The 12,122-nt window shown below is 34.9% G+C and overlaps 1 protein-coding gene across 1 annotated transcript in view; it reads left to right on the top strand.

Moving 5' to 3' along the window:
• wdr47a (WD repeat domain 47a) overlaps positions 1-10,566 on the top strand; it is a 48,436-nt gene extending 37,870 nt beyond the window's left edge. The window contains exons 13-15 of the mRNA XM_039734984.1: positions 1,466-1,597; positions 3,167-3,385; positions 8,884-10,566. Coding sequence (XP_039590918.1) covers positions 1,466-1,597; positions 3,167-3,385; positions 8,884-9,026 — 494 coding nt within the window. The 3' untranslated portion in view covers positions 9,027-10,566. The remainder of the gene's footprint in view (positions 1-1,465; positions 1,598-3,166; positions 3,386-8,883) is intronic.
• Positions 10,567-12,122: the final 1,556 nt, after the last annotated feature.

The following is a 12,122-nucleotide window of genomic DNA, read 5'->3' as shown; positions in this document are numbered from 1 at the left end:
GGCTGGGCACACCTAACTGCTGGTTGGGAATTGGGGAAGGGGGCTGATATCTTGACAGGCCCTGGGGCCCATTGTATTGGGATTCATCCCAGCATAATATAATATACAACAATTCCCAAAAGTGCATTTTTCTACCTACTCTAATTGTAGTTGTTTTTTAGTATGCCATTTCTCTGTCTTTTTCAAGACAGTGTAGAGCAGACAGTTGTCACTTGTACTGATCATTGCAGAGTGCTCTTTCAAATTCACAACCGAATACTCTATGAACAAGCAAGTCCAGGATGAATGTCTGTGTTGGCTAAAACTATAATTTAGTGTTGACAAAAGTTACCTAGAGTGTATTGTGTGATTTTATTTTATTTTTTCCTTTTTTCTTATCTGCTACATGTTAGTAAAGACCATGAGATGAACTAATCATGCAGACTTAAGATTTCCTGATTTAGTACAAAATCAAATACCAGCTGTCGATGTAATCAAAAGAAATACTTTGCAAAAGCTTCAAAATAAAATAGTGAAAAGTGACATTAAGAATACTGCTGTGTTATATCACAGTAAGCAAAAGAGAGATATCACCATTACTCTGGCGTGTTTTCTGTTCAAGTTCTCCCATGTCACAGTTTTGCTGTCATGTCTAGTGACCTCATTTTTCAGATTTGTCAAGACACTTTGATTTCTTACCAGATGTGAAGATGAAGAAACTACACTCTTTTGTTTTTTGGTCTTTGATCTTCCACTGTATATATATCATCACTCTCTGCCTTATCTTAAAAAGTAATTAATGTTAAACTTGGTCAATGATGTGATATACAAAATAAGTAACAAAGCAACTGCTCAGAATCAAAATTAGTTAGCAACATTTTTTTTCATCAGTTTTTACTGACAATATCTTAGTTGTTGCAGCACTTACTCGAGTCCAGATTTTACCAGCATCTGATGCTTACAAGGAGGTCTCGCACATGGATTGCTTGCTTTTTTCCTGTAGCCACTGACTAGGCAAAGTTCTTCATAATCATTCTCTCCTTAGCCATATTCATCAGTAGGTGATCATTGCCCAGTGCATCACAGGGTGTTGAAAATAACAAAAAAGAAATTTTGATGGCACCAGGACAGTAATTATAAATATGTACATGATCATTCGATAGTTACATTTTTTTGGTTGACTGTTGAGCCAGAGTACTTAAATGCATGTCCTATTTAGTATACTATGTCATGTAACATGAGTCCACTGTCATTTGTTTGGTAATAGTAAACTACAGACATTAATAATCCATTTCATATGATATCTTTTTAGTTTCTTTATCATGTACTTTCTAAATTGCATTTTTTGATTTAGAATTTTCATTCATTTTAAGTATATTGCTACTAAAGTGTTTGGTTAATGAATAGTTTATTGGTATACTATAAGCTATGCCAGGCACTGGTCTTAAATAGGACACTAGATTATTATCATTAATTTCCTTTTCAGGTCATATTTTATCATTATACACTTGGGGAGGATGGATGATTGCCTCTGGCTCACAAGACAAGACAGTCCGTTTCTGGGATCTGAGAGTGCCGAGCTGTGTGCGAGTTGTTGGAACAGCTTTTCATGGATCAGGTATTTTACCAAAAAAAAAGTTTGTACGTTGCAGAAAAATAACAAAATATATCTACAATCTGTTGTTCTTTTTTAACACATTTACATTGTTTTATATTTGCCATCCCATTAACAGGCATATTTAAATGCAAGTGTAAAGGCTTGCTGACAGTTTTGATGTATACTAATTCTTGGGAATTACTGAAACACCCTGTTTATTAGCGACCAGTAGGACTGTTGACTAGAAATTACAGTTGAGTTTTTCTTGTTGAAAGAGTAAAATCAAAATGTATTTTACTTTCATTTAAGAAGTTTAGTGTGTTATGGTGTCCTTTTAGTATTTTTTTTTTCAATTAACTTGGTTTATTTCTAGAAATATGCATTTAAAAAGGAAGTGTTATGATATGACAGTCCAACACATAAATAAAAAATCATTTCAATCAGACATACAATTAATCTGTAATATCACAGAAAGAGTTAAAATGTGTAATTATAAGCCACGCTAAAAATCTCATCCATATCCATGCAGAGAACTTCTTAGCAATAAAAAGTGGTCCATTGTAGCATGCCTCGTATCAATTTAATCAATAGGAGCCCACAGATGTGTTTTAGAATAACATTAATGAATTCTTGCCAGATTCTAAAGAAGCTCTGCACAGTTCCACATGATTTTTTCTAGTTTAAGATAATATATCATCTTCCTATGGAGGGTGCATTAGAATTCTTGCAACTGAGCAGCGTCAGTAAACATTTTAGCAATGTAGTGTAGAAAGTCACAATCAGTTCATCACTAGCTAACCCAAATTTCCGTTAACTTTTTAATTACATTTGTACACTTTCTGTGTCTTGAATGATTTCTAGATTTGACTGATATTTGTAATAGCTTAGGTTTCTAGCTTTAAACATTTGTAATTTCTGTGTGTAAGACTTTACATGTATTTATGTTAAGTTTCATTTGCTACATAACACAAGCCTGTATTCTCAGAATTGAATATAGTTTAAGGTTGCAGGGGGCTGAAACTTATTACGGCAGCACATCAGTGTAATGTAGAATCTACTTCTGGTCACAGTATCACTTAATTGCAGAGATATTCTTAAGCTCACACTTGCACCGGTCCATTTAATGTAGGAGTCCTGTGTTTTGAGATGATGAAGGAAAACTGATGTACCTGGAGAAAAACTCACAGAATTATTTACAACCTTAATGCAAATTCTGTCCAGCTAAATGTAATAGTATTTCTTAACCCTACATGACATTGTTTATTAATTGTAGGCTACGGTTTGTATAACTAATACATGTTGGAAATTATGTTGTGGAATGGATTTAAACAATGCTTGTAACAAGTCTTGCTATATTGCATTCTGTAAGGATAAGAAGTAAAATTTGATAATGTAGCAATTTGTTTAAATCTAGAATATTTTTTACAAAAGAATCCTATTATCTGTTTTCGTGTCATGGCCATGTAGACTATGTTTTTGCACTGTAACTTGATTGGTTGTTCATTTCTTTTCTTAAAAAGGTATTATATCTGAGAGCCATACATAATAAAAAATGGACAGACTTACAGTAAATGAATACATTTTCAACAGGTAGTGCTGTAGCCTCGGTTGCTGTAGATCCCAGTGGCCGTCTGCTAGCTACAGGTCAGGAAGACTCCAGCTGCATGCTGTATGATATTAGAGGAGGAAGAATGGTGCAGACGTATCGCCCACACAGTAGTGATGTTCGCTCTGTCCGGTTCTCACCTGGTGCCCACTATCTGCTGACAGGCTCTTATGATACAAAAGTGATGATCACAGACTTGCAAGGTAAGCATAAAATTATGTTGTTGACTGTGTCCTTATTTGGATATTTTTTCCCCCTTTTAATTGTGTAATTCCACTTTAAACCATGTATAATGGGACATAAACCCATTTGCTTGTTGTTTTACTTGCAGATTGTTTTATCAAAAGTAGTGTTACTGTCCTGTCGGTTCATGTTCTCAGACTACACATTTTTCAAAACATGTTCCCTGCTCCTCCTTTTTGCAGCCCCTTCATGCTTCATACTATAGTGTAATTATTAGAACTTCACATAACTTAGATACTTTTTGTACCGTTTGTATTTTCTCCTAGTTCTTTTATAAAACATTTTTTTTATAAAGTTAATTAAACTTTTCTGCCCCTTTTCTATAATACCATGTTCATATCTTACTTGTAATTTTAGGTTTTGTTGTTCTAATATAATTTAAGTAATGATTTTAGACCATCCAGTCAGTTTTAATATTTTATACAAAAAATTCTGTTCTGTGAGACTTTACCTTGACTCTTGGAATTGTCAGTTTTTTTGTTTTTCTGTTCCTTTTTGTAATACTAATCTTACAGAGAACAGTAAAATGCCCAAACAAAATAGTATTAGATCATGTCCATCTGTCTTTGTCTCCTTAGTATTTCTATGTTTTGTCAAAACTTGTTATCATTATTTAATTTCTTTAATAATGCAAACTTAATTTTTTTCCCCTAGTTCCTCTATTGTTACTCTAATATTCTACATTTCTATTATACAATGGTCTTACCTTCATTTGTGTTTCTTCTTCTTCTTCTTCTTTTATTAATAGCTTGTCATTCATAACACACAAATTTCTTTTTAGAGAATCCTTTTGCTGTATTCCTGGAAATACTCTTTCATTTTTTCATTCTTATTTACTTTTGTTTTAGTAATCTTTAAACAACACTGCATGATTAAGAGTAATGATCTTTTATTTTCTTTGCCTTTTTTATTGAAATTATTTATTACCCACACATGTTTTGTCATGGAATCTCACCATGATCCATCCCAAGTTCCACATTTAGCACTGTTGTACCTGCTGATCGTCAGCCGTGAACCCACTCCATCTGGATCACACCTCAGAGGTGGCTCCTTTACAACAAGAGCAAAAGAAGAATTTTTATGGCAACACCCTTTTCCAAATGCACTGGCTCACTGTTGTTTTTTTATTCCTAAAAAAGCTGGATAAGGTGTTACAGACAGCACCAGTGGCAAGATACCTTAACGCTCACTGCAGAATACTTTTTGATGGGGCGGGACATGCGGCAACTGGGAAACCAGTAGGGTCATTTAAGAATCCAAGCAGGAATTTATCTAACCAGTCTTTCACTCAGTGCACAAGACCAGACTGACTACAGAACACTTGACTTTTGCTATAATTGTCAGAGTTACAGCATTGGGGCCCATTCACACTTTAGCATTTTTCTAGTGTTTAGCTTTAGGCCAGAAAGTTTCTAAACCACTTGAATAATTATTTCTCATTATTTTCAATGACACTATTGACACCTGTGCATTTTAGCTGCGAGTGGTTTAGAAAACCTCTGCAAGGAGTACTTTTCGAGTATTTTTGGCCAAACTCTTGTTTTATTGAAATCCGTGGTAATGCTCATAAAATGCTGGTAAATGAAAACAAAAGAGTGCTTGGAAGTGTTTTTTCAGGAAGTTAATGCCTCATTTGGATGAAGTAGCTCATTGAAGATAGAAAAAAAATGCACTTGTGTACGTTGGTCTTTGAGGGACATATAAAGGTATAATCAAGTGACAACAATTCAATAACAGTTATAGGCATAAATTTGGTTTTAATCAGGTTAAAGTTTAGTATTGGTGTTTTAACAAAGGCAGAGTGGTAGCACAAACTCAATTAAGAAAACACATGTATTCCTATGCGAAGTAAATGACATCCATCCCAATCCAAGACCCCAGGTGGACAATGGCCACTAGATGACACAGTTTCAAAATATTTTTAGCAAGTACCTGGATTAAAACTAAACAGATACTTTATTAATATATTTCTGTTACCATATTGAACACAGAACACCCTTTTCTCATTGTCTCTGTGATTGAGCCATGCTAAGGATCAGCACACTTTCCACAGTATTTGCTTCTACCTTTATACCCAGCACTGTTGCTGTAATCACAGGCACCCAGTGACCCTAAACTGAGCTAATTAAATTTATCCCTCAGCTCATTCAGGATTAAATATATATAAATATCACAAATGTTTGGTTCTTCAGAGTTGATTACTGCTGTGCACAACACCTTTCTCACTAGCTTTTACTAAACGACAGGTTCATGTGCTTACATGATTTTGCACTGATGTTAGCAGGCAATTTTTTTTAATTTTTAAATTTTTTTTGCAAAATAATGCAACGATTTTTTTTTCTTCACAAATCAATACTTACAGTATGTCTTTGCGTGCTTATCGACAACCATGTGTAATCCTAGAATTTTTCCAACCGCTGCTTGCTTTATGGAAGAGTCCTGAATTGTTCTTGACTCCCTTTGCTGCAGAACAGGGTGTATCTAATATGTGCACTTATGACACCTCTGCTTCAGTGCTGTGATTGGAGAAGGTGGTCAGATTGCTGATTTGCAGTTTGCAAAGGGAAAGTATTTGAATTTGTATCTTTCTGCTAAAGATGCATTTAAAGTTTCCAGTGTAAATGTTTATGTAGAGTGTGCTTATAGCCTGTCTGTGTAAAGTCGGATACATATGCCTAGTATATGCAGAATATTTACAAGTGTTTAATCATGTTGTTCAAAGTGTTGGCAAAGGAATGTCCATCAACAATGTAAACAATTAATCATTGATTGCTGATGGTATTGCCTATTAGCACAAGCCTAGTTAAATGTTAGGATGCCTGCATGGAACCAAATAAATAGGTGCATGACTTACAGTCCGCCCCAGTTACCAAGGGAGTAAAAATAAAAAGAGCAGTACAGTATTGACCTCATTGACCAAGTCCTGACTAACCACACCATTACTTGCTTTTTAGCAATGTTGGATTAAAATAATTGATTAATCATTTCTACCAAAGCATGAAAGAGGTGTTAGGTTAGTGAAGGAGGCTTTCAAAATGTTAAAGGAAAGACCATCTGTAAATTTCCACAAGAGCACAAAGTCATTGTAGGTTCAGTAGTACCTAAAGAGAATAACAACCAGAGGACAGGGTTGAAGAGTATGGAAGAATCAAAAATTTATAGATAAAGTTAAAATAGCTCATGTAAAACTAAAACAAGGACTACATAATTCTACTAAAAAGTTAGCCTTTATGTTCATTGTCTTTGTCTCGGGTTATTCTTCTTCCTCTTTACTGTTGATTCTAACTTTATTTGAGCAACACTGGAGCACCACTAGGAACAGTCCTGTCTCCTTTTCCCTCAACTCTGTACACCTCAGACTTTAAATATAAAAGAATGTCATGTCATTTGCAGAAATTCTCAGATGATTCAGCAGTTATGGGGATAACATAGGATGAGACAGAGTATAGGAGTCTGGTGGAGAAGTTTGTTTCTTGGTGCTAAGAGAATTGCCTGCAACTTAACATCACTAAACCAAGGAACTTTTTATTGACTTTTGCTGCACCAAAGAGTCTCTATGTCCAGTCACTATTCAAGGAGGGGATGTAGTGGTGGTTCACTCCTACAAGTACCTGGGGGTCTACATTAATGACTAGTTATACTGGTCTTACAATACGGAGGAACTATATAAGAAGGGGGTGAACAAGCTGTTTTTCATTAGGAGACTTTATGCCTTTAATGTGAGAAGTGACATCCTTCACATCTTCTACAACTCTGTGATGGGCAGTATAATTTTCTATGCTGTGGTGTGCTGGGCTGGTAACACCATTATGAGCAATGCCTACTATCCTCTTTGTGACACACTAACACTGAGGACTTTTAGTCAATGAATCTTTCAACAGAAGTGTGTCAAGAAACGCTACTGAGGCACCTTTATACCAACAGCAGAATGCCTGCATAATGTTTCACTAGGACGGGGAATGCCAAGTCAAGACTTTTCTTTCTTTTAAATTTTTCTTGCTTTATAGTAATTGTAGTGTGTGGTCAGACTAATGTGTCTTTATTTATTTATTTATTATGTTATTTATTTGTTTGTTTATATTTTTCTATCCATTTATGTATTTATTTAAAGAGCATCTATTAAAAGGCAATTTTCCCCCTGGGGACAAATTATCTATCTGTCTGTCTGTCATTTTTTTTCCCTTTCTACATAAATTCTGTCATGTTCTTCAACCTCTGTCTCATCCTTTTGGCTTCCATCTCTTGTTTTTCTGTCTATTGTACTCCTTCCTTTCTGTATTTCCTTCAGTTTCTCATTTCCCTTCCAACTTTACTTGACCATTCCTCACAAGTCTCTATTTTAGATTTTTGTTGTTCTAACATTATGTAGTGCTTTATCATTCATATATATGCTACAGTCTTCTTTTACTATACTTTTATGTTTTTCTTTCTTCTTAGTACTGCTCATGAGTTTGTCTTTTCTTTTTGTTTGCTTCTTTCCTTCTCCCACCTTTTCTTCTGCATTGTCTACATCAATGAAGATAGTCCTTACGCAAATTCCACTCAACTATATCTTGACATTTTTTGCCTTAAGGCCTATTTTGTCACAGCTTCTACATGCTTGGATGTTACATCTTATGTGGCCTTCACCGCCATACTTTCTACAATGTCCTAACCAGTATCTGATGCTTTTCTACTCCACTCAGTGATTTGAATGCATGTATGTTTCTGTCTAAATGTTTCAATTTACTCTAAATTCTGTAATATCAGGTTTTATTCTCAACACCGTTCAAAACTTGATGTCTCTGTTGAAATGAGCAGTACTTGACAGGCAACGCATTACATTGTCAGTATGCAGAAAGTATTGTTAAATTTAATATGAAAAAAAATAGTTGTGCAGCATTTTTTCAGTAAAGGGTGACCCTGATTTCCTCAGTGTTCTGTAATGTTTGAAATTCTCTTTAAACAAATCTATACATCTCTCAAACGCATCATTTACTAAAAATCAGATTTTTCAAATATTTCTCTGGCCTAAATACAACCCAAGATCGTCTGTGAAATGACTTGGCTAATTGTTTCTTAATAATTGTAGTTTCTTTGCATCCACTGGAATGTGACTCCCATTTCTTTTTCTTTTTTTTTCTTCTCAGTCTATCATTCAATTCATATCAATTCCTTGCCTATACAGCATTCCTCTTCATATTTCCACCATGAACCCCTCTTACCATCAAATCCAATTTTATGATGGTCCTGTGTTCATTTGGAATATTTCTCCCATCCAGTACTTTGCTGTCTTGGCCTTGAAGAAACTCTAGATTGAGTCAACAAACTGCATCTTAGACAAAAGGCTGACAACAAACGGGAGTTGGTTATTTTACTTAAAAGATTTTAAGATAAATAGAAGCAGATACTATGTGTAGATGTAAATATCTTGTCATTTTTTAAAATTTATTCATTATTTTATCTTCTCTTTCCCTAGGAGACCTCACAAAACAGCTTCCACTTACAGTTGTTGGAGAACACAAGGACAAAGTGATACAATGCAGGTGGCACACACAGGATCTTTCGTTCTTGTCTTCTTCTGCAGACAGGACTGTAACTCTGTGGACATTCAACGCATGAAATAATTTCAGCAAAGTACTTTTGCAGCTGAAGCACAGAGACTCCAACAAAATAACGACACTGACATGTTTCTCAGAGGGGAAAGTGCAGATAGGCACATACTGTATCAATATGCGTCTCTCTATCTCTGCTTATGCTGATGGGCCTATTTGTATGATTTCATTATGCTTCCAGTCTTCCACCTGCATTCTTGCTTCTGTGACTGATTATAGTCCTGTTGCCCGCTGTCCACAGTAGCTGTTGTTTGTCAATGGTGCACTCATGAATTAAGGTTAAATGATTTGTTTAAAGGGTTTTTTTAATTGCATCCCCTTATTTTTTCTGTCAGCAACTGATAATGTAGACTAGAATGCACAGAAATACAAATACTGCCCAACATCATGTAGGTTATATATCACAGAAACCGCTGAAGTGCTATGATTTTAAATTACAAATAAGTAGATCCTCTTGGATTTCATTGTTAGAAACATACTAATTGAATTATACATAGTGCCTTGGTGAAGTCAGTCTCCATAGCTTTATTAACAAAGATTTATGCCTCAGCATTTCATTCGTGTAAAGAAGGTCTACAGAGCGCCCTAAAATCAAATTAACAGTGGACGGTGATGCCTAAAGGCAGTTCTAAAACTTGAGGGTCAAATTTGCATTTCATTACATATTACGAGAAATTCAAACTCCTTGGTAATCTTATACAAATCATCTACCACAAGGAAACATCTCGATATTTCTATCAGAATCATGGGTTTTACTATCTTCAGAAATCATTGAATTTAGTTGTATTTTTTTATTTCTGATGAAGTTATTAACCTCTAACCAAATTGTTTTGTAATGTATCAATATTTAATAAGTAGTAAATATCTTCTTTGTAAAGTGAATGATGTCAGAAATTCATCAAGTTGTTATTTTTCTAAGTGTAATACTGTAACTATGTCAGATTTACTGTTGTTAATTGTTCCTATCAGGTTTATGGAGAACAAACAAGGAGAACAAACTTCTGTAAGTGAGGTTCTGCTTTATGAGAACACTTTAATTATAATATGTTGACTACAGCATGACATTCCACATAAGCATGATTAACAGGTAATACATTTTCTCTAATTCTGGTCTTCATTATCCTTCATTTAATTCTTTTTAACTATGTTTTATTTGCACTTTGTTAAAAAAAAATGTACAATTGCAATTATTTCAGAATTGCATAGCATACTGTATTTATGCATTCAATTTATTTTCTTATTGTACAGTGTCTTTAGTTTAACTTAAGAATTAAAGTAAATGTTGATTTATTATATTTAACTTATTTGTAATTCAGCTTGGTTTTGTTTGTGTGTGTGTGTATGTATATGTATGTATTTATGTATGTATATATATATATATATATATATATATAGATATATATATATATATATAATGATGATGATGATCAGATGATTGTGCACTTACCATAGTTACATTTTTAAATACTGTTTAAAAGGTGACAGTAACTAATAGTATGATGGAAGTGTGTCACTGCTGTGCTGTTTCAATAAAGGCCTTTCTGACACCTCATTTCAAAATTTGTTTTCTTTTTAGTAGAGGCCACAATCGCATCAAATTCTAGAAGTTTCAAGCTGCAGGCTTTACTATTATATTTATAGTAAATAGAACATACTGTAAGAACTTTGACAGGGGAGATGAATCTGTTTGGTCTTTTTTTAGCTGACTGCTAAGTTGTCCCAAAGTGTTATCTCAATCCTGGTAAAGATTTTCACATCAGTTATATTACCTAATAGTTATTCCAGATGCCCAAACCCTTTGCTTCAACAAGTGCATCCTGGATGTACAAGTCTCTGATTTACTTCTTTAATGTAAAAATTCTTCTCAATCAGTTTTATTTATATCTTTTAAGAATTTTGAGGATTTGGATTAAGCCTCCATACAGCCTCCTCTGATCAGATTCCATCTAGTGAAATGAGCTGCCCACCTCCATCTGAACTGCACACTATGTTTAAGAAGTCTTTGATGACTCGCTAGTTCTGTGAATGTCTCTCTAATTATGTCTTTGATGTTAGATTCTTAGTAGTTAAGATGACAGTAATAAATCTTGTGGTGTTCTGCATTGTTTAGAATTTTGTAACCTTGCTCTCTAACACTTGGTTCAAACAGTCCCCCAGATGGATGCTTGCTTGAGTAGGTTGACCTTTTTTGTAATTCACTTTGGATAAAAATGCATGCTGTGACTGATAGAGGGCGCTATCGCCCTCTTGAACCCTCAGACAATATGTCAGACACCAGGTAAAAGTCCAATAGTTGACTTTATTATTAATAAATAGTGCACAAAGCACCCTCCTCTCCACAATACTCATACAATTCTTCAATACAATAACAATAATCACAATCCTCCACTCCCAGACGCGTTGCCACCCTTCTACCCAGCTCAGCTCGACATCTGGGATTTCCCATCGTCCTTTTATATTGCCTGACCCGGAAGTGTTTCCAATCCTTCAGTCCCTGTGACTTCCTATCACTTCCGGGTCAGATAAAAAAGTCCTCTTCTTCATCCCGGAAGTACGTCATTTCCCCTGTCGCTGTGAGTAAGACGTACTTCCGGGTTATAGGGCACATATGATTCTCTGGGCCTCCCTGCAGCGTCCTCTATGGGCCCCAGTGGTATCCAGCAGATCTGTGGATAAAAACTCCAATGTCCAGAATTTCCTGCTGGCATTCGGGGCACCTCCATGCTCCAGGGAAAGCTCCACCTGGCGGCCTGGGGTTATTGGCCGGGATGACTGGCTGGCCGTAGTCCACAGTACTAAATGAGTGAATGTAAATTAATATATAGCTCCCATATCACTGAACCAGCTGGAAGAACTATTCACATTTACATCTACAGTATAGTTAAATACTACATAGAAAGCACATATACAAAGATATAATCACATTTAAATTGCTGCTTGATTAGGTTGAGTGCCAATAAATTGTATTCACCCCCTTGGATGTTTTCACGTGTTATTGTTATACAAAAATAATTCACAGTGGATTTAATTTGCCGTTTTTAACACTAATTAAAAGAAAAATAATCTATAATGTCAAAGTGAAGATGGATCTCTTTAAAGTGAT

Source organism: Polypterus senegalus, chromosome 14, assembly GCF_016835505.1.
Source record: "Polypterus senegalus isolate Bchr_013 chromosome 14, ASM1683550v1, whole genome shotgun sequence".
In the NCBI taxonomy this organism is placed as follows: Eukaryota; Metazoa; Chordata; class Cladistia; order Polypteriformes; family Polypteridae; genus Polypterus; species Polypterus senegalus.
This window is presented reverse-complemented; position numbering and strand designations above follow the sequence as displayed.